At 37.0% G+C, this 27,301-nt stretch overlaps 2 protein-coding genes across 9 annotated transcripts in view; one reads left to right on the top strand and one right to left on the bottom strand.

Annotated features, from left to right (window-relative positions):
* Positions 1-1,199: 1,199 nt before the first annotated feature.
* STARD6 (StAR related lipid transfer domain containing 6) lies at positions 1,200-21,394 on the bottom strand. Its single transcript, XM_057313076.1, has 9 exons — positions 21,183-21,394; positions 20,606-20,665; positions 19,916-19,999; positions 18,393-18,486; positions 18,166-18,215; positions 11,821-11,947; positions 8,300-8,417; positions 5,269-5,362; positions 1,200-1,574 (listed from the first exon to the last, which is right to left on the bottom strand). Exons 4-9 carry the CDS (start codon positions 18,480-18,482, stop codon positions 1,373-1,375), a joined length of 681 nt encoding a protein of 226 aa, XP_057169059.1. The 5' UTR covers positions 18,483-18,486; positions 19,916-19,999; positions 20,606-20,665; positions 21,183-21,394; the 3' UTR covers positions 1,200-1,372.
* Positions 21,020-27,301, top strand: part of CUNH18orf54 (chromosome unknown C18orf54 homolog) — a 24,640-nt gene continuing 18,358 nt past the window's right edge. For 3 of the 8 annotated variants that reach the window (XR_008959687.1, XM_026496342.4, XM_057313073.1), the window contains exons 1-5: positions 21,020-21,669; positions 22,331-22,426; positions 24,083-24,408; positions 25,466-26,254; positions 26,567-26,717. Coding sequence is in view for 7 of the 8 variants with exons in the window: in XM_026496342.4 (XP_026352127.1) it covers positions 24,126-24,408; positions 25,466-26,254; positions 26,567-26,717 (1,223 nt within the window). In the remaining variant the exon portion in view is untranslated. Of the gene's footprint in view, positions 21,670-22,330; positions 24,409-25,465; positions 26,255-26,566; positions 26,718-27,301 lie in introns of all 8 variants that reach the window. The other 5 variants (XM_048218603.2, XM_057313075.1, XM_048218607.2 and 2 more) reach the window with 4 other exon arrangements.

Raw genomic sequence — 27,301 nt, 5'->3', positions numbered from 1 at the left:
CTGTACATCTTTTATAAAGACACTTAATGATTAGATTTGATTTAGGATTCACTCAGATAATCCAGGATGATCTCATTCTGAGGTCCTTAATTATACCTGCAAAGATCCTTTTTCCAAGTAAGGTCACATTCAAGGTTCCAGGGATTTGACAAGGACATATATTTTGGAGGCCATCATTCAGCACACTACAGAGGGGAAACCACTGGAATACATTGGGTGGGCATGGCGGTGCAGCATCCTTCCAGGCCTTGGTGACACTGGGGATCAAGGACGGGCAGTGAAGTGAATCGTGACCCACACTTCTTTGCACTAGCTAGCTAAGTCTTGTTGCCGCCAAGTGGGGGACTCAGGACCCCAACTGACGCTACCCCAGGCGGGATATCAAAGGACCACTACCTGCTTTTGCTGGGTGGAAGATGGAAAATCAGCTCCCTGCTTGGTCAGCCTATACCAACTGGCAGGGTTGTCATAGTGCTGCTTATGCTCAACTCTGTCAGAGCACTACCACCTGCTTCTGTGCGGTGGAAACAAGGTGGATATAAGATCATCTGTCTGCTTTGCCCCACTGAAACCAAAGAGGGAGTGGGTGCAGTTTTTAGGTTGATGTTTGGCTGCTGTAGATTTTGTTCCATTAGGCCACCCTTTTGCTCATAGCTACTCCTACAGCTATGAGGGACAGGCTTCTTCTTGAAGCTTTTGTTGTTCCTGCCTGGTGGTGGTTCCAGGTGCCTGCCTGGAATACACGGAAGGCAATAAGGAGACCCTGACAATGATGGCTATGTCATTCCTCAAGGCCTAAGGTTCCTAGGCAGTTTGTCTTCTTCTTTTTACATACGCTTGAATATTCGTGTGCTTATATGCAGAGTCTTTTAGTTTTAAGAGGAAGGATTTGGGAGGGATGGGTTGGTACACCTTGGCCAGAACCAGAAATTGATTGATGATTCATTTAATTTTAAATTTTAGATATCATTCTTCATACATTCTATAGGAATTCTTTTCAGTTTTTATGTTCATGTCTCCTACAATGATCAAATTAAGCAGTAATCAAAGAAAAAACAATTTAAAATATATTTTAATTTTTAATTAGTGCTGACCTCCGACTGTATGTTTTCTTACTGATCCCTTTGCAGAGCATTTGCCAGGGGGGAAAAAAGCAACAGATAAAAGTGCATTAAGAACACTTGTTATTAACATCATTCTTAGATTAAAAACTATATTTAATGCTGTTCTCTTGTACAACTAGGAGTTCTTATTTCCACAGAGTGCCTTCAATAATTTTTACAAGGATACTGTCTAGAATAGTTTAACAGTATTTATGCATACTGATTTGGAAGTAAACTGTAGTAACTGCCACACATGCTTTTCTATGGCCTCACTTCTTCTTTAGGAATGATGGGTGACCACTATGATGGTATCCACGTCCTCCTGGAGTTCTGAGTGCCTTTATTCCATCCTTTGCATTGAGGATGAAGCTTACTAAGTTGGAAGGCATGGTTGCTTCAATTATTGATGGGGACAATTTTCCTCGCATTTCTGTCTGGATAAACATCACTAGTTTGGAATGTGCTGGGTTCCTGTAAACAAAGGAAGAATTAAAAAAATATAAAGATTTTTAGATTTATGTATTGAATTTATAAGTTTATAGAAAGCAGGATTCTTGTCTCAATCACCATGGATTCCCTCCAAAGTGCTTATGATAGGAGAGTTACTGAAGGAAGGGAGGAAGGAAGGGTACAAAAAAAGGGCGAGTGATTTGCGCTCATAAACATTTTACATAAAAATATTCAGTAGTCAGACTATACATTACGGTCTTCAGTCAGCTTTTCCTTTTTGTCATTTTGCTAACTTTTTTAAATTATAAGATTAATGTATGCTTATAAAAATGTAAACAATACAGAATTTTCAAAATTATTCTGTTTCCCAGAGCTAATCACTATTTATACTTCTGACTGTATCTTTTCAGACTATTGTCTATGTATATACAAAGATAGCATACATATATGTATACTTACCCCACACATTTTTGTTTTTACAAAAATGAGATAATACTTTCTGCAACTAGTTTTATTTTCCCTCTTGGTAGGATATCATGCACTTCTTTCTGTTGATACATACATATCTGCTTAATTGTTTTTCATGACTGCATATAGTATTTCATTCTCTACATAATCAATCCTTTATTAATTATCATTTGGGTTTTTTCCTCACTTTTTGCTACTATGCTGCAATAAAACATCTTTGTGATGTATCCATTTGCACTTCTACAAATACTTGGAATTTCTAGGTCAAAGGTTTGTGCGTTTAACATTTTGAAATATTCTTTCCAAATGACAGTAGGAAGACTGTAGTATTTTATATTCTAACCCAGCAATCTTCAAACTGGAGTACGTGAAGACTTTCCAAAGGGTATGAGAGGATGAATAACATTTAAAGGAATAAATTTTCAAATCTCTTAACTTCCATATGTACCTTTTCCCTAAACTTATCTGAGACCATCTCTGATGGAGATGTAGGCTTCTCCTTTCCCATTAGCCTGTTCACATCATCCTTCTGTTGCTTTACAGAACAAAGGTGCTGTCATCTTCCCTGAATAGTACCGAATGATACTATGGTGCTTTACTCTGGCATATAAAAAAGTGAATGACAGAAAGTGAACGACTAATGATTGGGTAATAAATCCTTACCAAGTCATGTCGTCAATTCTTTGCTTTCAATAAAATTTAAGGATCTAACTTCGTTGTGAGCTGATAGGTCATTAAAGATAGTTTTTGTTTATAGGTCACTATTTAATTTATGGTACATAACACAAAAGAATTCAAGGCATTTAATGAAAGTCCTGGAATTATACTCTTTTCATTTTAAACCACTTATTTATGCAAAAAAATTTTCTCAGTGCTTACATTCATAAAAATGTGAAGTAGGGGCAGACAATAGTAAGTGCTGTCTCATTTTATTAGTATTATAAATACACAGTTAAATGAGTTGTAATTGTTAGAAGCATGGACTCTGGAACCAGTTTGCATTGGTTTGAAGCTGAGCTTTGCTATTACCTGTGATTAACCTTGAGAAAATTACTTAATCTCTCTGGACTTCCATTTTATTTCTGCAAAATTGAAATAGTAGTACTACCTACCTCATGAGGTTATTGGGAGGACCAAATGAATCAATATATGTAAATTGTTTATAAAGTGCCTGGCACAAAGTAAGTGCTATCTAAGTTTTGCTAATAATAAAAGGCGTGTTTTCAATGTTTGCTTTTATACTTAATAGTTATAAAACATTTAGTAACATATTTTATTTTGATCATGTAATAATTTAATCTAGTACACACATATATTTTATAACATTTAGATACTGAAGGTCACAGGAAATAAAATGGATTTTTAAAGTTAAACACTTATTTTTGCAAAGAAGAGTGACAGGGTGATTAATACAAGAATAAAAGAATTCAAACTGTAAAATATATTCTATTAGGATTAAATTGTATGAGGGGAAAAAAGTAAGAATGTGGGAACAAGGAGAAAACTAATGATGTAAATTTCTGATAGAGGTTGTGTGTATTTTGAAATTGATAGTTATGGTAGGTTTCCAGTTATTATGGTATTTAGAGTTTATTGGATATGCTTACAAGAGTGACATAACACTTTTTTTAGATTGTCAATATTTAGAGTGCTGAAAATTGCACCTTCTTAATTTAATCCTATGAAAAATTTTAATATCAACTTAAAAATGTACAAGGCAGAGTAGTTTTAAAAAATTCTTTTTGGGGGGTATGAAGACCACTCCTCCAACAAAGCGTGTGTCCATTTTCTTCTACTCTTGTGTATGGAGAGTTTAGACTATTTTCACAGTGCCTCAGGTGGTTAGATTGAGAATATTCACTAGCTGTTGAAAAGGTCTTAAATCTCTATTTGACTTTGCTAGGACTTTACATGCTTCAGAAAACCTTTTCCAGTATTTACTAGACAGTACCTTTACTACTGGTAATAAGTTTTATAAGTTTACTACATGACTTGTTTACAAATGTTGGCTGCCCCAAATGCTGTGCTGCATGGAAAGAGAAGGTACAAAAGAATCACTTTTTTGTCAATACCTTTCTCTGAGACTATGAATGAGACTGTATCTTTTCCTCTATCAGGATGCTAGGCAGAGCTCCCACCCTAGATGGGACATCTAGATCAGAGCTTTTGTCCCATGTGTTTTGCAGTGGAAAGGGAAGGTTGACAAGATGCAAGAAGGAGACAGCCTGTGAAACACACATCAGAATATATAGCTTCCCAACTACAGTCCCTGCCAACCATTGCTTTATCCAACTGATCTGAAGCAGTAATCCTTCCCTTGTTTTGTTTTTTCCTGCTGTGGAAAATGAAGTCTTGACCATAGATTCAAAATTGACAGGTGGATGGAAAGACCACCATTGTCACCATTTGCACTATGATCCTGTCCGTTAATGTATGTAATTGTCAATTGCTTTCAGTTCTTTAATTCAGTAGAGAAAATATTAAGGAATACAGTCTAAAATGTAATTTTATTTTAACTTTCTTCACATGTTTTTTTTTTTTCTCCTCTGATTGAGAGGTTTATATCTGGCCAACATAAAATTTTACATGTTTTTATGTGCCAATATCTTTTACTTGTATAAAATCATTTAGCAAAAACTAAAACTTAAGGGTTTATGAAATGATATACATTGAATTAATGTACATACATTTATAAAATATGTGTATTTTTTGTTACCATTTATCCCTAGGCTGGTTACCTATAGGCAGTGACTCTTCTGATTTCTCTAGCTCTTTCCAAATTTACCTATTGTTTGTCTCATTCTGCAGGTATTCGTAGGTAGTCCACTGGAAAGAATTCATTTAACATAAAGCGTTAATTGCTGATAAATGTGAGTGTATTATAATTCTAGGTAAATGTATTTTTAATTTACAAAAATTCCTTAATAATTCACAGAAGTAACTCTAATGGAGAAATATAAATAAATCATCAGGTTAAGGTTAACTGGGGGTGAGGGGATAGAGGGGAATGTGTATTTGTGACTAGTCCCAGAGACCTCAAATCATACTTTATAGGGAATTATCCATTCTGATGATGAAAATACTTATAAAAATTATTTTTTTAAATTGCATTTAGGGGCAATTTTTTTTCCTAACAGAATATGCTGGCACACACTTCTACCAACGAGTTAGGAATCCTTTAGTAAAAATAACAAATTGAACTAAAAAACTTGTTAAAATAAAATAAATAAATGCAAGTAACACTTACTCTTGCAGAGGAGAACATATATAGCCACAAGCATGGTTATAACCACGGATATAATTTGAAGACGGAGGATATGATGGAAAATCCACACTGTTAGCTAAGTGATAAAAAAAAAAATTAAAATGAAGCCTATTCCACAAAGATGAAAAATTCTATTTCAAGTAGCATATTTTAAAAAATGTATGATATAGCATTTAATTTAATTTAGTTATTATCAGCACTGATACTAGTTTTATACATGTATATATACATATTTATACATATGCATGTGTACACAGACCAAAATTGAGAAAATGCCAGATGAGCACTACTGTGCTCTCAAATTTTCTCATGTTATTATTTCTAAAGATGCTGTTACATTTTACATACAACAAAAAGTATTAAATGTATCATTTAATTACTTTCTGAGATTTGAAGCAAAAGAAGAAATCACAAAGGAAAAGACTATTCCATTAGGATAGTGGGTTTATAGATTTTTTTTTTGTTAATCATTATTTATTTATTATTTTTTTAAAGTTAGATCCTTCTTAATCTACTTATTTTTTAAGGTTTTATTTGAATTCCAGTTAACGTACAGTGGAATATTAGTTTCAGGTGTGCAATATATGTGATTCAACATTTATGTACAACATGTTAATCATTTTCTAAATAAAATATTTGATGGGGTTATTTTGTCTATTAATAAAAATAGTTTAAATGATCTTTTCTGGGGCGCCTGGGTGGCTCAGTCGTTAACCGTCTGCCTTCGGCTCAGGGCGTGATCCCGGAGTCCTGGGATTGAGCCCCACATCAGGCTCTCTGCTGGGAGCCTGCTTCTCCCTCTCCTTTTCCCCCTGCCTGTGTTCCCTCTCTCGCTGGCTGTCTCTCTCTCTCAAATAAATAAATAAAATCTTTAAAAAAATAAAAAATAAAAAAATAAATGCTCTTTTCTGCTAGAGCACCTGGTGGCCTAGTCAGTCAAGCATCCGACTTTTGGTTTCAGCTCAGGTCATGATCTCAGGATCCTGGGATTGGGCCCTGGGTTGGGCTCCACGTCCAGCGTGGAGTCTCCTTGGGATTTTCTCTCCCCTCCACCCTGCACTCTCTCTCTTAAGTAAACAAATACATCTTTTTTAAAAAATGCTCTTTTCTGCCAATTCCCTGGAGCTAATTCAAAGTATAATTAAAAATCAGTAGAGTTTGTTTTAGGAATTATGCAGCATAACAATATTGTATATGAATGTAAAAAGGAGGTAGTTTGATTATGATTATGATAATTATATATATTCTTTCTAAAAATATTTTTAAAGATATATTTGTTTTTTTCTGTGCAACTGAATCCTGCTCTTGTCAGAGAAGATGGATTTTCCTACATGATTTTAACATAATCAATTCTAAGGGAAATGCAATATTAAACACTAGCTTAAGAACAGCTTAAGAGACAAATGTGGCTGAATGCATTTTCCACATTCATGACCTGTTTATCATCTTAACAGAGCCTATTATGTTGGCATAGGGATACTGTCAGAGGTGATATTAACATATTTTTTCTCTGCTTAAAATATGGAGATTATCCTTGTCTTTCTTTAAAACTTTTTGTTGTTGTTGTTGTTATATTCCACAAACAAGCATGGGTCTTTTGTGAGGCATATGGTATGACAGCACAGATTTTGGAAAGTCAGAAGACGTGAGTTTTAACTCTTGGTTCAGGTGCTTACTAGCTATGTAACTTAATTTCTGTGAACCAATGAGTTTCCTCATTGGTGAAATAATGCACACAAAATATTCAGCTCAAAGCAAGCTGCATAGTAAGTTAAACAACAGCAAATGGAGCAGTAAGAAGAAAACTCAGTATTCATCAAAAATTCATTTGAAGAAAATTGCTTAAAACAGATTTAGTATTGATCACTGGGTGACTGAGTACTACGACTATTTGTTGATTTTAACTTCCATAATTCTTTTTTACCTTTCCTCTGACCACTAAAAATGAGATTGAAATGGTCTGCTTCAAAATTCAGAAAATAACAGATCTATAATTTAGACATACAGTATTTTGTGCCGTAGACGGTGAATAAAATTTTATGTGCTCTCATTTAAGGAGACAACTCAGTGACATTCTATGAATCTACAAGAGACCCCTGTAGAGAAGTGCTGAATCTCAGGCCTTCTCAGGCCTCAGTGGCATGCTACAACAGAACTGTGTTCGAGTGAGTGCTGTTAGCAGAACGATGACGCAGTCTGGACTCTGAAACTTAGAGTCCTATAGATACAGCAGAGCAACTGAAGCCTTGTTGGAAAATAATAATTAACAGCACTTAACTGTCCTATTCCCCAAGAAGTTTACAACAGAGAAGGCTATTCAGATAGGAATGGTGAGATTAAATTGAAATCTGGAGAAAAAACAGGGCTCTAGGCCACTGTCCTACCGAAGTCCCTTCACCGGGAGTTACTGCATTTATCTGAGTCCAAAGATCTTTGTGGTATGAACTGGTAGGTTTTAAACGAATAAAGCAAGTTAGGAAGTGATTACACATTTGCATTTTACATAGTGACACATTTTTGGGAGGGCTAAGGATATATCAAAATCTCCAATTTCTAAAAGAAATGTAAGCACATTTATGTAAAGATTCATCTAATGATCATCTAAATTTCTTCAGGAATTTTATCAGTTACTGGATATGCCCATTCTACACAATTCAAATATAACATTATATGTCCAAAGATTAACTTTATGTCTTAGTAGTTTTAAAATATATGCTGTGAGGTTTTTGCCTACAACTTATCTGTCTATACTCAGTGCTGCATGGCGTAAGCTGCAAAAAGGCCAAGCAAGAGATGCCATCATGATTGACTAATGTAAATGGTACCTCCAGTGTTGGGTAAAATGTCAGGCTTCTTTGTCTGTATTATACATATGTTTATTGGTCTCACTAAGTAAATAAAAAAATAAAAATTAATTGAAAACACAATATCTTCCAAACTGTGCGTTAAAGGAAAATACATTTATTAATGTCTCATACTATTTCCAAAATGTGGGCAAAATGTTTCAACTTACAACTGATAATATCCATATTCCCTTCGTAGCGCTTGAAGTACACTAAGTCGATAAAGTCTCGGGGGGAAATTGAGCCCATGGCAAAACTTTGTGTAATGGTATGACATATGAATGTGTCCTGGAACAAATCAAACCATAAAGATTGCAACAGTTATTTGATATCTATTCTTCGTTTCGCTTCCCAAAGAATTTCACTGCATAAGGTTAGCTACCATTTGGAAAAAGCAGGGCTTTGAAGTTATAAGAACTTATCATCAAATCAGTTTGCATTTTCAGTGTCAGAGGAACATTAGATCTATATTTATAATTGCAAGGTAACAAAAGCAAAAATAAATAAGTGGGACTACGTCAAACTAAAAAGCTCTGCACTGCAAAGGAAACCATAAAATGAAAAGTCAACGTACAGAATGGGAGAAAGTAATTTGCAAATCATATACCTGGTAAGGAATTAATGTAAGTGCAGAAAATTCATAACGGAATCTTGTTGTCATCTACTCTTTAAATTTTTAGATGAAGAAATTAAAGCCTAAGAGATTAAATCACATGCAAAACTAGAGATAAGTACAGAACTAGAACCCACGTTCCTGATTCCCAGGACAGTACTATTTCTACCAGTCCACACTCGCTAGGTAATACATTCTGAAAAATATATTAGTTTAGCACCTTGTGGTGTAAAGCCTATATTGTGTGTTGCCTTGACATCTGCTGAAATGGGAAGAGTCGTAAATGGCCTAACTTCAAGTTATTCTCCCATTCTGCTCCTTAGCCAAACAATGCTCCTTATCAGTAGGATCAGGCACAGTTCCTACTTGCTCCCTGCTGGGCTGCAGAATTATTCCAACAACCAATCACAGCCTCCTGTAGGAGTCAGGGGTCATCTCAACCTCTTGATACTACAAAGCCTGTCTTGCACAACCTCTGGTTATTCACTCTGGTCCTGGGTGCAACTCCTATGTCACGCTGCATGACGTGGTGTGCCCTGGAGAGTTTAGCTAAGCTACTCCATGGTATTGCTGCTTCAGCATCGGTTTTGTTTGGCCACTCAGCCTGCGGGGGCGGGTGGGGGGGGGCTGAAACTGACAAGAGCTCCCCATGCAAGCAAATGCCTTAGATAGTCGCCACAGAGTCACAAGTGGGTGTCAGTTCCTGATATAACCTCCCCAGCCACCATTCTGATCATGTCTTCCCCACCTCCCATGGCTTTCCCCTCGTGAGCAACTTAGACAAGACCTCTGCGACTTGCATTTTATAGAGTGACCTGCTCTTTTTGGTTTGAATCAAACAATCTGGCCTTAGCCCAGGAATCCCAAAGCACTCCACCCACAGAGCTAATGCAGGCCGGTGCCTCAGGTCCTGCCTCTCTGCCTGAGCCCTGTCTTGACCTCCCCATGTGGCTCCTGGAGGCTTGCCATGTACTTCTTCCAGGACTTGTGAGTAATAAACTTCTCTAGTTCAATTTCTCTTGCGGTCTTTTGTTGAAACGTGGCTCACCATCTGGCACCCTCTGCTCCATTTAACAAACGCCAATTTAACAAAGTTGGAACAGTCCTCCTCTCCTGGGCTGTGACTAAGGTTTAATGATCTGCTGTTGATCTCATTTGTCTAGTGTCAGATGTCATGTGTTTGATCACCCCCATAACCCTAGAGCAGGAATCCCTCCCTCATTAATGGGGGTGAATGAGTCAGTGAAAACACATCTCTGGAGATGCATACTATAAACATTCATAGGAAGGTAAAATAATTCTTACAGTGTAATGCTACTAAGAGATACATAGTACATTGGAAAGGGCATAGAATTTGGAAGCAGGAGATCAAGTGTTAAGTCATGGTTCTACCACATATTGGCTGCGATGACCATGGGCAAATCACATAATTTCTCTGAATCTGTTGCCAGGTTTTTTTTGATGCCAAATCTAGTATTCTTTCCATTATTACAGCTGACTTGTAGCAATAGCAGAAATATATGAAGTATGAATGGAACTGTGTAATCAATCATGAAAGTAACAGTCCAATGTTTCAGTTTTCATTTCTGACGGACTATGTTTCCCAGTCTGAATGTTTAAATCCCAAGAGGGTAATCGAAAGGTTTTTTTGTGGATAAGGAACTTCAGGACCTTTCTACAAAATGGAACATTTACTTTCCGGGGCTTTTCTACAACCTCTCCCCACTCCCAAGCTTTAAAATCAATTTAATAAAAGGAGGCAAAGGTAACCTATGGAATTCCAGGTAAATGATAAGGTGATGGTAGGTATGTGAGACATTTGTTTTGATGTGTGGAATGTGGCTTGGAGATACAAAGGACAAAAGACCCACTTATCTGGAATTTTACAAATGCAATTGTTTGTGAAAATCATAAAAGTTTGCTTTATGACTAAATTTTTCAAAACAGCTTATTGAGGGGTGCCTGGGTGGCTCAGTTGGTTAAGCATCTGCCTTTGTCTTGGGTCATGATCTCAGGTTCCTGGGATCAAGCCCCATGTTGGGCTCCTTGCTCGGCGGGGAGTCTGCTTCTCCCTCTCCCTCTACCCCTTCCCACCGCTCGGGCTCTCTCCCTCTCTCTCTGTCTCAAATAAAAAAGTAAAATCTTAAAAAAAAAAAACCCAGCTTATTGAGGTATAATATACATACCACAAAGTATAGCAGTCTTTTTTTTTTTTTTAAAGATTTTATTTGTTTATTTGACAGAGATAGAGACAGCCAGCGAGAGAGGGAACACAAGCAGGGGGAGTGGGAGAGGAAGAAGCAGGCTCATAGCGGAGGAGCCTGATGTGGGGCTCGATCCCATAACGCCAGGATCACGCCCTGAGCCGAAGGCAGACGCTTAACCGCTGTGCCACCCAGGCGCCCCAATATAGCAGTCTTAATAAATAAGAGGTCTATAGTGTGCTGTCCTAATTCTCTTTTAAATTCGGTCTTCTTTTCTCTCACCTCTTTGACTTCTTAAACTTTCTACTCTAATTACATGTATTTTTCTTTTCTCTTTGTTTTTAGTCTCCCTCTTCATCTATTTGAGATAATGTATTTGAAAGCATTTCAAAAACCACAACCATCTATATAACGTTATTCCATGCTGTATCCTTACTCTTAAAAAAAGTTACATGCTATTTGCTCTTAAGCCCCTACAGTATATGTCTGCATTGTTCCTGTTATCTAATGTATTATAACTAAGATAAATCTACTGACTTCCTACCAACAAGGCATGCTTAATCTTTTTTTCCCACCTAATGGAAGAGAATACATGAAGTTCAAACCCCTCAACACCGAAGACATACATCTGCATGAGCTAGCTAGATTCTGAATGCGCAAAGCCTTTACAACAGAATCAAGCTAATCAGAATTAAACTTTTGACTAATAAAGAGGGCAGTTTTAAAACTTTTATGAAGATTTCAATTCAAGTTTATAAAATATGAAGTATCTATATCATACTGCCTACATCATACAGGTTTAATATACTCAAATCACTAATAAAACTAAAAATATATTGGTACAGTAAAAGTCTAATATCAGACAACAAATTACCGAATCAATCTTGTGTACCATATTGTACACTTTCAATGATTTATCCCATGTAACTCTGTTTTCAGGTTTGTAGAGGAAATCAGACAGTTTAGTTGTTGATTCTGGAATTATTCCTTCAACACGATATCTGCAGTTAACAAAACAGAGAAAATCAAAATTTAACAAGTTTCATCTAAGCTCAAAATATAATGCTATCATAGTATAAAGTAGGCTAATTTAGCAAATAACAGAAAAGAACACTTGAAAGTAATATTAGCCATTCAAAACAGTAATATTCAATTGGAAATAGCCAGGTTATTTAAATAAGCATTGCAATAATTAATATAAATTATTTCAAAATGTATTTTTCGGCAAATCTTGTTTATACTGTTTTATAGCTGTCTTTTTAGAGGGGGCTACTTTCTTTTAGGATTTTTCTTAAATCTTTTTCATAAATATTTACCAGCCGTATTTATCATAAGCCAAATGTAATTGATAGTTTGTGTGGTTATACATTCATTATCTTGTAGCCCCAATTCTTAATTTAAGGATGTAATGTGTCAGCAAAATTTTCAGGCCAGATGGTAAGTAATTCAGGCTTTGCAGGCCATATGATCTATGTTGCAACTATTCAACTTTGCTAGGGTAGCAGTAAAGTAGCCATAGACTATATATAATGAACGGCCATGTCTGTGTTACAACTGAACCTTATTCATAGACAGTGACTTTTAAATTTCATATATTTTTAACATGTCAGGATTTGGGCAAATAACTAACCTTTGTGTTTGTCTGTCACTGAAATTAGATGTAGTTACCCATCAATGGAATTAAGACAATTTGAGAAAACTGGGTTAAAACTCACTATTTAGCAGAAGGCTGTTGAATAAAAATGAAGTCTGAATAATATTGGCTGTACTCTTCTCCCTGTTGATGATTCTTTCCAAACTGAGGGGATAGGTTTAAGTAAAATCAAAATTTTTAAACCTCTAAAAAGTTAAAAGTCCTGGGGGAAGTGAGATAAAACCAAATACTATTATTAGTGTAATAATTGTCATATTTATGAATGGTTCTTCCTTTTAATGATTTGGCAAGCAAATAAGGAGTTCATTAGACTATTTCTTTGTATGTTAATTTCTCTTTAAAAGCTCAGTTAGTCCTTAATTTTCTTTATGAGATATCCTCAAATTTCCTTACTATGTAATGTTTCCTTCCTTCAGATCTACAAAGTTTTTAAAAGTTTAATATTAAACTCTGAATAAGATAGTGAGAAAACAACCTGAAAAATTATCAGGTCCTGTGAAAAAGAAGTCAGATAAGATACAGTTAAAATTTAAGTACAAAACTCTGAAGGGATTTGTATATACTACCATGGATTTTTTTTTTTTTATTAATCTGCTCTTTCTCTTTAATTATACTGTAAACTTTGAAGATAAAGAATTTTGAACTTCTTTGTATTTCTAACTAGAAAACTAAGATCTTCCTTAATTTACGATGAGGTTACACTGAGATAAACCCTCGTAAGTTGAGAGTATCTCAAGTTGAAAATGCATTTAATACACCTGTGACCAACATCATAGCTTAGCCTCACCTGTGGTAATCTAACACAAAGCCTATAAGAAAGTGTTGACTATCTCATGTGATTTAGGGAAGGGTTCCTAACATACATGTAAGTTTATCAACATTTGAGGATTTGTGATTTTTCATATCTACTGTTCAGGACAGGGCTTGGCAACCTATGGTCTATAGGTCAAGTCTAGCCTACTTCCTGTTTTTGTAGTTAGTTTAACTGAAACACAGCCAATACATTAATGTATTGTCTGTCTACTAATGTTAGTGCCCTTGTGCTATAATGGCACAAAAATGTATTGTCTATTTATGTGTCGTGCTTCTATGTTATAATGGCAGAGCTAAGTAGTTGCAACAGAGACCACAGCAGCTGCAAAGCCTAAAATATTTACTTACTCTCTACCCCCAGTTTAGGCTGTCTACTCAATGGCTGATTGTTTATTTTCCAAACATTTGTAAAGGTGAGAAAAGTATAAGTTACAGGTATTATATGACTACAAGGCAGAAATTATTTATTTTGCTCTTTGGAAACTTATAAAACATAGTTAAAGTTGTGTCTTGGGCAGAGGGTAGGCTACTAGTCAAAAATTATCTTAATTCACTAACTGGAGGTATATTAGAGCTAGTGGGTTTTAAAAATATGTAAATATCAAGCCTCTTTGAAAACACAAAACGTTTATGTGTCTTGAGTACTTGAGTCTATCACTCAATGAGCAATTCAGTATCTACTACATTCAAGGGTCTTCAGAGATACCAATTTTGTCATACTTAAATCTAAGAACTATATTCTTGTATCTATTGATCGTTAAGACAAATAGTTCATTAGATATTTTACTATGATCTATAATAAAGCTTTTTTTCATTATATGTGAAGTGACCTCAGGTCAAATTAAAAATATTTTAACTATTTTCTCCTGTCTTTTACAGTTTCTGACAAACTTTAGCTGGTATATGGACTAACTGATAGATGGGTATACATTAAGGTACACTTTTTACAGACCATACATTTCATGACACTTTCAGGCTGAGATGGAAACCTTTGAGTATGTGTGGATTTGTATCAGCATACTAATTTTAATGTCTCCAAATCACTTTATAGCCTTTTATGATTTTTGTGAATGAATGCCAAAAGAGTAACTAGGAGGATGAGGGAGGAGAAAAATAATGTAAAGTGTCTATTTTGGCACACTAGAATTGTAAACTTGGGGAAGCATCTGTAAGATGATAAAATAGTCACGGGCTTTTAGTGATCATATTTTTGGCTATCCTATGTGATATTAGAGTTGGGGATGGGACTTCCAGAGTAGCTGGGTGAGACTTTTAGTAAACCCTCCTCCATAGTGAAACAGCTGATGAAAATTACTTTAAGAAATAACTATGTAAATTCTCTAGAAAATGACCTAAGGGCATTTAGGAAATGGGAAAACATTTTTTCAAGAAAATCTACTAAATCTAGGTAGGAAAAGTAAGAATCTATAGCATTTGAGCCACAGTTGGCTTCTAGCCAGCACTTCCACGCCTTTGGAAGCCAAGGAGGACCTCCCTCTCCCCACTAACTCCCAGTCTAAGGCTATGGTTCCTTTCTTCCTTCCTTCCTTCCTTCCTTTCTTTCTTTCTTTCTCTTTCTTTCTTTCTTCTTTCTTTCTTTCTTTCTTTCTTTCTTTCTTTCTTTTTAAGATTTTTTGTTTATTTATTAGACAGAGAGACAGCGAGAGGGGGAACACAAGCAGGGGGAGTGGGAGAGGGAGAAGCAGGCTTCCTGCTAAGTGGGGAGCCTGATGCGGGGCTCGATCTCAGGACCCTGGGATCGTGACCTGAGCTGAAGGCAGACACTTAACGACTGAGCCACCCAGGCACCCCAAGGGCTATGGTTTCATCCTAGGAGGGGCAGGATACTGACATGTCTCATTCTTGGCACCCCTCAGCTCATGCTGTTATACGCTATGCTAAGCAGACACTGCTGAGAAGACTGAGGCTTCCTTATCCCCACCCAGAGTTTACTGATAGGGTGAGGCTGTATCCGAGGCAGTAAATACTGGGGTTTATTTCCCCCCCTCCAAGAGGGGCAAGCTGAAGTCATGGTACCGTTTCTCCCCAGTGCCACCCTCACATCCCCTTCCTGCTCATGGATGGAGGTGTCACTCCAGTAGTAGTGCATAGGTTCTGCTCAGGGGCAAAGGCAAGACAAAATGAGCGGGCAGCATCTCAGCTGTGCCGGAGAAAATGGATTTCATTTGGAACAAAATGTGGAGAAATTTTTGAAAAAAAAAATTTTTTTTGTTAGTGAACGATTAGAAGAATTACGTGGAATGAATGCAAAAGCACAAGAAGACCAGCCAGAAGTAGGGAGAGATACAGTTAGATGAAAAACATAGGATCACACTCATCTCTGGCAGGGGCTGGGGTGTGGAAGGCTGTGTATACACAGTAGACTGCCCCGACTCAGAACAAGTGGAGTGGATATCTTATGTTGCACCTATTCAAGATATGAGAATGGAGGTATGAGGATACTTCTACTCAGAGCCATTAGAGAAGACACATTAGGCTGCCCCTATTAGAGTAATTAGAATAGATGTAGTAGGGTACCCCTATTCAGAGCAATCAGAGTGGACGTAGAGGCTGCCCCTATTCAGAGCAAACAGAGTGCATGTACTAGGCTGCTCCTACCTAGAGAAGAGGGGGTGTATTTGGCTGCCCCTACTCAGAGAAAACAGAGGGGGTATACTAGGCTGCCCCTACCCAAAGAAATCAGAATGCATGTACTAGGCTGCTCCCATCAGAAGTAATCAGATTGTATGTCCTAGGCTGCTCAGAGCAAAAAGACTCAGAGCAATAAGAGTTTATGTACAAGGCTGCCCCTTCTCAGGAGCAGTAAGGAGGGATGTGTGGGGCTGCTACATACTCAGAGCAATCAGAATGGAGGTACGAGGATGCCCCTCTTAGGAGTTATCAGATTGTATGTCCTAGGCTGCCCCATACAGAGCAATCAGGAGGATGTACTGGGCTGCCTCTAATTAAATCAGTCAGAAGGGTGTTATACTAGGTTGCCCCTACTCTGAGCAATCAGATTAGATGTCCTAGGCTGCCTCTGTGCAGAACAATCAGAGTGTATGCACTAGGATGTCCCTACTCAGAGCATTCTGATTGAATATACCAGGCTGCCACTACTATGGAGTAATCAGAGTGGGTGTGAAAGACTGCCCACTCAGAATAATTATACTGGACGTACCAGACTGCTCCTATTCAGGAATAATCATACTAGATGTACTAGGCTGCCCCTGCTCAGAACAATCATACTGGATGATGTGCTAGGCTGCCTCTGCTCAGAAACAATCAGAGTGGAGGTACTAGGCTGTCTATCACAGAAGCATTCAATGAAAGAATTGGGTTGGTGACTTACAAGCATTTTCTAAGCTGACTATAGATTAATCAACAAAGAGCTGAAGTCTTACTGGCTTAAGAGACTGAAATGTAATTTCTTTTTTTTTTATTCTTTTTTTTTTTTAAAGATTTTATTTATTTATTTGACAGAGAGATAGCCAGTGAGAGAGGGAACACAGCAGGGGAGTGGGAGAGGAAGAAGCAGGCTCCCAGCGGAGGAGCCCAATGTGGGACTCGATCCCGGAACGCCGGGATCACGCCCTGAGCCGAAGGCAGACGCTTAACGACTGCACTACCCAGGCACCCCGTGAAATGTAATTTCTGACACATAATACATTCTGACCACTTTAAAATAAAATCATACTTTTTGCTGCTGTTCTGGAAGGATGTCTGTATGCCCACAACTGTTCCCTCTGAGGAGTGACTGGTTACAGAACTTCCAAGCTAGCTTTCCCTGGCTAAGTGCAGGACAAAATCATAAAACTGCTGAATTGTGAAAACAGTCTGTAAGTCACACAAAGAGCCAACTGTAAAGGGTAAAAATTTGACTAGTTTGGGGGTCTTAAGCACAACTTGTGATCAATAAAGAGCTTATGCTGACCCCTTCTATAGGCTAAAAGATAAAAACAAAAAGTGATTTCGATAACATATGATGATCTATTTGCATTAATGTGATATCATGAGCAGTGAATGAACAACTCTTAAGAACAAGATTAAAAATGTCAGCACAATTTGTCCCAGTGTAGTTATATTTGAAATAACAGGATCCTCAAAAATATCCTTAAAAGCAGCTTCCAGAAAACATTACATATATCAGCAAGAAAAGTAAATTGGGGAAATAAACTTTATTTTTTAGTGGTTCATTTAATGGAAAGGTGAAATGTTTGAAAGGCCGCAAAATACTACTGTGATCAAGAAAATACCAATCTGCTTTTATAGTAATTATTTCTTGAGGTAGAAATTTCCTATCTTAATGAATTATTCACTTGAAAGACTTTTTTTCCTGATTGTCTTCAAGTCTGAAAATGATTAGGTGGCACATAATTGCTCTAATTTATTAATATCACATTTTTTTTTTAAGATTTTATTTATTTATTCTACAGAGATAGAGACAGCCAGCGAGAGAGGGAACACAAGCAGGGGGAGCAGGAGAGGAAGAAGCAGGCTCATAGCGGAGGAGCCCGATGTGGGACTCGATCCCAGAACGCCGGGATCACGCCCTGAGCCAAAGGCAGACGCCCAACCGCTGTGCCACCCAGGCGCCCCTATTAATATCACATTTCAATCCAGTGACTTTATAATTAATTTCTATTTCCTGATCACTATCCAGCAATGTTATAGCTAATGAAGCAGCACTGAATTCCAGATACATCAATGCCACTGAATTCAAAACAACTATAAAAAGGAAATTGTACTCACAGATTTCCATGGAATTTTTTAGAAGCCTTGCTGGAAACAGTTACCTTTTTCTCAAAGGGGAATAAAAATCCAGAAATAAATTAGCTGTCAAATACAGAAAAACAAACAAACAAACAAAAAGTAAAAATATGTATTTTTTGGTTCCTAAAAGAAAATATTTTTAGAAGTCTTTTTGAATCGCTTCTCATAAAAAAAATAACTCTTGAAACATATTTAACTTATCTTACTGAAGTCTTAACCACTTTCCAGCCTGATGTGTCTTGATTGTATTCTAAAACTTCTTGAGCAGTTTCTTGGGCAAGTGCCTTATAGTCCATCTACCTGCAAAGTTGTAAAAACAGACAACTGGTAAGAATATAACCATATGAAACAATTTTAAAATGCTGTATTACATTTTAATACTATTTCTACAGTGTCTGTTACATAGTAATGAACAATACTTATTTTTTTATTAAGTTTTTACTTAATAATTGCTAAGTGCGTGAATGCATGAATTCCTTTTTCCTTATTCATAATCTTTCAAATGAGAAAATGTGGTATAGTACAAAGAGCAGGCTTTTGACTCAGAGAGACCTGGGTCAAATTCTGTCTCTGCCACTGGTTGTGAACCACATTATTTAATGTTTCAATTTTCTGGGATAATAACAAACTGTAGAATTAATGTGAGGATTAAATGAGATAATGCATTTAAATGCCCTAGCCCAGTGCCTGGCACATAATAGTTATTCAATAAATCATTAATATTTCCAACAGCTTAATCATGCTTCCTTTCTCTTGTAAAGCATAATCTGTTGATCATGTGTTCTTGGGAATTAGTCTTTTTAAAGTAAGGGCAATGGCACTAAATGATCTGACATTTGGTTTCCTCTCCAAAGGCAACTCCTACCTGTCTTCTCTTCCACCACAGCTCCAATCATATTGACCTGGCTGTTCCTCAAATACAACCAACCATCTTCCTACCTCAGAATCTTTGTACTTGCTCTTCCCTCTGCTTATAACATTCTTCCCAAATATGAATGACAGATTCCTCTTCATTGGTGTCTTTGTGTAAATGCCTCCTCTTCAGACAGGATCAAGTTCAAATCAATTCAATATGAACATATTTACAGAACCCTATACTAGTGATTAAGTACTGTGGTAGGTGTGGCAAAAACAGTTGAGTAAGATGCTATTTCTGTTCTGAATGAGTTCAGGAAACTGGAGTCTCATTGGTCCTTTGGTTCATTATCTAGTTTTCAGTTAGGGGAAGCTGGCTTGTATGGTGGAAAGAATGTGACGACACACAGCTGGATTCAAATCCTAACTTTGCCACTTACCACCAACTATATTATTTTGAATAAATTGCTTAACCTTTGAACTTCAATGTTTACATGTATAGATTGGGGACAGTAATACCTATCTCATGGGGTCATTAGAAGGATTAAGTGAGTTAATATATGCGAAAGTGATCGAAACAGTGTGGGACCCCTTCTTGATGATCAGAAACATTAGTTTCTTTTCTTGAAATGACATATTTAAATCTACCTTTTAAAAAACTCTCCAAAGAGCTGCCTCAATAAACCTTCTTAAAGTTTAGTTATCAGAGCCATGTCTTAATTAGCTTTCACTTAAAGCTCTAGGTTGGATCATAAATCCACTTTCTCTTGTTTAGTTCTCCAGCAAGGCATAACACCTAGTTGACATCTATATTTGAGAAGCTTTAGTAAACCATTACAACTCCTTTTTCCTAGTAGACTTTTGGTTTCATTACCTTTCCTAATAGATCTAGTCCAGAATTTTAATAATTATTGGGACTCTTCTCCAAAACCTTGTGGAGATCTCCATATCTCTTAACCTGTGAAGTAACAAAGTAGAATTATTTTGATCCATGAATTAGGTCAATATATTTGATATCTTCCTTTACATTTTCTCAGTGTCCTTTATTTTTACTTATGTCCTCATTAGGAAACATTTGCTATATATGCCCATGATGAAAGAAAAAGGCAGTAAGAGAAATGTTAATGATCGTGTTTATGAAAAGAACCTTTAAGAAATTATCTTAAAGAAGGACAGGTTAAAAAGATACTTGGGTGGAATGTAAATAAAGATGTCTAACTTTTTAAGCTCATGCCATTAACAGTCCTTGGCTAGTCACTGACCTGTGCTTGTCCCAGCATATATAACACAGTTTTTTATTTCCAATCAGCAACATATTTGATATTGAGTGATCTAGAATCTTCCATTTATTGGAAGATAGCAGTAGAGAATAAACTCTTGCAGGGACTTCTACTCATTTTCAAATCACTAACACTTACTGCCACAATAATGTGTTTAATCGAACCACTTAACTGAATTTTATAGCTTGTGGACTTTTCCATTTGCTAAGAGAAAAGGAAATATTAAGTTTAGTGGGCTAGAGAGGGTGAAAAGAGAACAAACAGCAAGACTATAGCCGCATTACCTGGTGATGCAACATCGGATGAACTGGCACATATTCAGGTGGAGTAATGGTCAAGGATATCTTCACCCATAGGGTCAGTGGAAAATAAACATAAACCAATATTGAGATGGCATCTTTTTTTGATACTCCACTTGGTTGAAACTGGATTCTTCGCACCTCATATCCTGTCCCAGCCTCGTAGACAGATTCACACCTGTTGTTAGTGGGTCTTTACATCTGTTTGTATAATCTCCCTTTCTCTGGGCTGCCTGACAGGGTCCCCAAATCCGTGCTGGGTCACTGCCATTCTTCCCTGGGAATCAAGGTCCCCAAGGAATTTGTTAAATCCCGTCCCTGGCCAAACTCCCTCCTCCAATCCCGCATCTGCTCTGAGTGTGAGGGGCTGGCTGCAAGCCCAGGAGGCCGGACTCAGAGATGGGATGTGGAAGGCACTGAGGAGACAGGGAAGAAGTGGTTTGGGGAGCTGCCCCTCCAACCCCCGTGGAGGTGGTGTCTTATCCTAGAAGGCTGTGCTGTGAAAGCCGGGAGCCCGAAGTCAAACGGCAGCCGCCAGCGCCCCCCGAGTCTCCTTCCCCACCTCATCCCCTCACACAATCCCGGGGAGCCCGCGGAGAGAAGCTCAGCCTGTCGCCAACGCTGAGGGGCCCTCAAGAGCGGTGACGGAGGTGGGGAGAGCGTGCAGGGCAGCGAGGGGGATGCAGTCCTAAGACACCCCCCGCCCCGAAAGATGAGGAGGGAGAAACTACATTTCCCAGCACCGAGTGCTACCAAACGCTCCGCAGCACCCCCTTTCCCCGGCGGCCCCCGCCCCTCGCCCAGCCGCCCTAGGCGCCGAGCGCCACGCATGCGCACCGCAAGCCAGCGCCATGTTGGATCAGTTTGAAAGCGAGCGCGGGCGTTGCGCTCCGCTGTGACGGCGGAGCAGGCATCGAGCAAGCGAGCCTGAGGCGGGGCGGTGTCTGGGTCGGGGATGCTTTGTCGCGTCTTCCGTCAGGTAACAGGCGTGGACTTTGGTGGAGAGTTGTGGGACGTGTGCGTTTCTATCCCTTTTGGCGACTTGGTCGGTGAGTTCGGCTCGAAAAGCGGGTGTATTTTCAGGAGGCGTCCCATCTTTTGACAGCCCTTGGGAAAGGCTAGAAAAAGAGTGGCGCGGAGGGAAGAGGAAGATGTCTCCTGAGGGAAGGCGCGAGTGGACATTCCCCTAGGAATAGAACACCTTTATCGGGAGGCTCCCGAGTGGGGAAGGCCCCTGAACGAGACCAAGGGGACTTGATGTGGGCCTCTTGAGGTTCGAGGCGTCAATTGAAGAGGGCGGGGCGGAAAGGGGATTGGGTTTAGGGGCTGTCCCCTCGGAAAAACTCGTCCGCCCACGGGGGAGCTCACGCTTGCTGCCTAATAAGTGGTTTCTGGATGGAAGTACTTACGTGAAGCCTGTGTCTGTGACTGCCGGGGGTGCTGGAATCCCGAAGGGTGGGTGTTTCCTAGGTAAGGGCGGAAGGGTTGAACCCCAACGCATCGGGTGGGAAAGAGATGCTCTCGTGCGGGGGCGCCAGCGATTTTCGCTTTCCGGGTTCACGAATTCTTGTTTTTTTTTTGCTGTAGAATAAACAAATGTTAGGTTTCAAAACATAAATCACAGAGCTGTTGTTTCTAGGAAGTTGTTCATTTCCTGTGAGCTGTACCCATTGTTTATTTAACACTGAACATTCTGTTTTTGAATCAAAGGTGGTTGAAATTTTTTGCCATTCGTTTAACATTTTATTCTTCGAAATGATGGATTTCCTTTTGGTGATAGGAACGGAAGTGTTTACGGAAGAAATGGTAAGATACATTGAATTTGCTTCCAAACAATCCTGCGGCGGAAGTGGGGAGAAGTGGGTGGATAAAAGTTGGGGTATGTTGGTAATTGTTTGAAGAAGAATGATGGGTGCATAGGGTTTTATTAAACTCTTCGTTCTACTTTTGTATACTTTTGGAAGCTTTCCACAATAAAGATTCATTGTGGATTTTTTTTTCTGCCTCCTGTGAATTAAAATAAATGTTATTACCCACTTACTGAGAACTGTAATCCAACAGCCTTATCTTTCAGAGGTTTGTTTTTAAAATAAAATTGGTGACCTGTACTGTGTTGGAATAAGGGAGAAAATGTTTGGCCAAGCAATATTTACTTGAGAAAATTTAAACATCATTAGTGAAAGGGGTAAAGAAAGAGTAAAGCTGATTTAGTCTAGCCATTCTTTAGAGAGATACCAACATCTCAGCATTCAGGGAAATCAAAGAGGCTAAATAACCGTAATCTTATGTTCTGCTGCTGCTTCCACTGATCGCTGTCAGCTCTCTTGCAAAGGTAGATGCATACTTTAGAGCTGAGGCAGGATGATGTTTTACTCTGTCTTTAAATGGAAAATTTTCAGTATTTTAAAGTCAAATTTGACAGATATTAAGATTACATTAAAAGTTACATTAAAAGTTGTTATAACTTAAACATTCCCAAAATTATACCGCAAAGCTAAATGTATTAACTTTATAACATAATAGGGTTTGTTAAGTCCTGGACATTAATTTTTCATTTTTAATACAGAAGATCCATTTCCACTGATTTAATTTTTTAAAAGAATGTCGCATCATATACTGAAGTGTTATTTTTTAGTTTTTCAAATGCAGATCCTATTACTATCTTAAGGTATACAGGAATTCTCTCAATTTTAGTAATGAAAAACAGTAAGATGAATATGTTGTCCATTTCCAAATTATCTAAGTCTCTTTTAAAATAGTGGGTAAATCTGTTTAACGTAAGTGGAAATGGTAACGGTACTGCCATAAATGGTGAGAAAATGATTAGCAATGTTGTTTTAGGAAAAGAGCATTTTGCTAGCTCAATAAACTTGGTAGTTTATTTCTTTATAATAAATATTGTAAATTATTTTGTTCTTGCGTTTTCCTGGGGGAAAGTGTTGGCTAAAGTTACATATTGGCATTTACAACACTGAAAGTGTATATTCATCTCTGTTGTTTCTACTTGTTTCTAATACCTCTTTTGATGCCTTTAAAGATTTATTGAGCACCTACTATCTGTAATGCGTGATAGTAGGCTTATGAATTGAAAAATATTTTGTATAGAGGAATGTTAGGTATTGTGATGTCATAGAATCTTTCCCTTTAAGAAAAGACTGTACCTCAGAAGTTTTTAGGGCTTAAAAATAGTGAGTACTCTTTCCTTGGTACTATTCTTAGATAATCATGTATACAAAATTCTAGGAATATAGTAGGTACTCAATAAATGTTTCTAAATTAATGAAGGAATTCACAATAATTACAATAATAGAAAATCTATAATGTGCAATGCCTTAAAAGGATGATAGAAATGGATTTTATTGTTTAAAGAAGATTATAAAAAGTTTACATATTTAGTAATTTCTCTTTGTATGGCTGTTATTCGTTTTAATGAAAGCTTAACCTATTGTTTTTGTATTACAGTTTTTAAGAGAAATGAATAGAAATAACCCATTTTGAGGAAGCAATGGCAAAATCAGTTACAAAACACAGAGTTTGTTCTCGGCAATCTTCAGTATCTTCTCTGTTAGCAAGCTGCAACCTGAGTGGTAGTAATTCCTCTAACTCTGATGGCTCTTTTCAGTATAAGGATAAACTGTATAGTTCTGCATCTCAGGCTCTACAGGCCTATATTGATGATTTTGATTTAAGCCAAATGTATCCTGGTGCAAGCACTGGAAAGATTAACATTGATAGATGTTCTGCTAATATGCCAGAATTCTCCAACTATATTTATAAACCAAACAATGGTATGCTTTTATTTTTTTATTTTTTATTTTTTTGTCCACTGATTTAAAACATTTGAGAGATGTATTGTAGCCTTGAAAAACTAGACACTTTTTTTTTTTTTATTTCTTTGGGGTAAAAGTGACTTTTATAATATTGAGGTCTGGATATTTTTCTTAAATGATTTTCTAATTCTCTGCTTCTCAGGAATTTTCAGCTAAAATCTTCTTGTGACCATGGAGGGAAGGTGATGAATGTAACTTATAAGAGCAGGTGGTTGATCCTAAACCCTTAAGCCATTTTATTATAGCATAATGGAAACAGCATTGACTTGGTGGTTCTAGGTTTCGTTAACTAGCTTAATGACTTTAAACAAACCTGTCTTTCTGAATTTATACTTGATTAATCCCAATTGAGAGAATAAGGTTCTATTAGTCTTCCTGATCTGTATGCTGTGGGGCAATAATATAAAATGTTAAAGAGTTTTTCCTTGATAAGGCTTCCACAAAGTAAAGTTTGGAAAATGCATCTGTTGATAACCCAGGTAACACTTCACTAAGTACTTATGGAATGGCCCTAGTATGGAAAAACTTTACATTCAACTCTTAGAAGTATGTGGGCACTATATTCCAGAAGAGTATTAGAACAGCTGTTCTCTTTGTGTTAATGATATTGCAGGTTTAGTAGGCAGAAAGCAAACTATTTTTCCACCTAATTTAATAGCATAATTTCTTCTGTGTTGCAGCCAGTGTTGAGTGACCAATATTAATGTGAGTGTATTAGTGCATCAGGTATGTCTAGATGAAAAAAGTTGAAGAAACAGATTAAAGAACAAGGGAAAATTTAGGAGTTGGAGAGAAAAGTGTAGAACTTAGTTAAAGTAAATTGGAGAGATGTGAGGAAAAAGCACACTGTATTTCATCAACCTATACCTTTTATACTTTAATCAAAGCTTTAGTGAAGATAAAGAGAAGCAGCAAAAATGGTTCTTAAATTCTTAATTCTATTTACTGTTGAGTATGGTGAAGTATTGTTATATGTAATATAGGAAAATAAACAGAACTGTGCTTTGTTTTTCAGCTTTTGAAAATCTTGATCCCAAAAAAAGCTCTTCCTCCTTATCCTGTAGAAGAAAGACTGTTAATGACATAGACTCCATTAGTCTAACAACTGATGATCTGTTAAAACTTCCAGCAGATGGATCATTTTCTTTAACTTGCATTGGATCAAGTCACCGAATTAGCAAGAAAAACAAGAAATGCATTCGAAGACTGAGTTCATCTGATACTGAAAAGAATAAAAATTTTCAACAACCTTCCACTCCCATGTGCAAAGATAACTTAGTCACTCCTGTTGTATACACAAATATAAATGGAAAGCAACGTGGTAGGCTAAAAAACCCAAAACTTGTGAATAAGACTAATAAGTGCGTTTCTGAACCATCTCTATCATTTTCCAAGAAGTTGTCTTTCAAAGACAGTTCAGAACACAGTCTTGAAAAGAATTACCCAAGATGGCTCACTAGCCAGAAATCTGACCTTAATGTTTCAGGAATAACTAGTCTACCTGATTTCACATACCCAGTCTGGCTCCACCATCAAGACTTGCTACCTGATACAAATAGTCAAGGGATTTCTAAAATATTTAAAGAAGATCAGTGTTCCCCTAGACATAGTTACCAGGCACAAAGAACTTCTCGACTTATGAATAAATTAGATAGTTTTGAATATTGTTTTGAGCCCTCAAACATTTCAGACTCCTTGAGTGATGATAAAGGATTAGTTAATGAATATAAATGTGATTCTGAACATAGCCAGTGTCAATGTGAGAATCCAGTTCTCCCAGGACAAACCAAAAAGCCATTCAGTGGTAATTGTTTTGTTTTGTTTTTAAGAACCAAAGGAAGTGCTGTAAATTTGACCTAATGTCTAGGAGCTTTTATGCTATATTCTTGATGTAATGATCAGATGATAGATTTTTGAACACTTATGGTCTTCATTTATGTAGCATTTTGTGCCTAGGAAATGTCTTTTCTACCCTTTTCTTTGAAATGTCATATTAAAAAAGTTTATTGTTACAGTTACGTGTATATTCCAAATTATCTGAATTCTTATTTGTTGCCTTTGAGATTTTGCTGTGCTTTGTTTTTTTCTCTTGAATTAATTTAATCTTTTAAATTAGGTGACAAAATCGAATTGCTTATTCTGAAGGCCAAGAGAAATCTAGAGCATTGTTCTAAAGAGTTACCGAAGTCTACAAAAAAGGATGATAGTCCTTGTTCATTAGATAAACTTGAAGCAGAAAGATCATGGGAAAATATTCCTGTTACTTTGTACGTAAGTTACAATGGAAAAACTTCTTAGTTTTCCAAATGAAAAATGTCATGTGAACAGCTGATTTATTTTTTAAGTAACTCAGTGATAATTAATAATAACATGTTAATTGTATAGAACGTTGCTTTGTGTTGTTTCTTTAAATTGCATTTTTCAGTTGTTACCACAAGATGGTGTAATGTTTCATAACCTTAAGCACATTATATAACTTTTGTCTTTGCTACATGTCTCTTGTGTTGCACTATAAAATACTGATTTATGTTTAATATGAAGATTCAAGCCAAAAGCAACTATTTTGCAGTTTGAGGATATGAAATTCTTGTTATTTTCTTTTTAAGTTTTTTCTCCTATATTCTCTCTATATATGGAACTATGCAATTATCCATTTCTTTTCATTTATATCTTACTTTTTCTTAGTTATTTTCCTTAAACAGTGGTGCACTTTTTGGTATGGTCTGTGGTATAAATTTTTGTGGTTTCTAAGATTATTTTCATTTGTGTGCTTAATCTTCCTGTGACATAGCTTCTCAGAATGATTTAAACTGCTTACCTAATTCCTACGAATGTGAGTGTGAAGTAAGAA

This window comes from Ursus arctos, unplaced genomic scaffold (genome assembly GCF_023065955.2).
Source record: "Ursus arctos isolate Adak ecotype North America unplaced genomic scaffold, UrsArc2.0 scaffold_17, whole genome shotgun sequence".
Taxonomy (NCBI): Eukaryota; Metazoa; Chordata; class Mammalia; order Carnivora; family Ursidae; genus Ursus; species Ursus arctos.
Note: the sequence above shows the minus strand (reverse complement) of the source record. Positions and strands in the feature narration are given on the sequence as shown.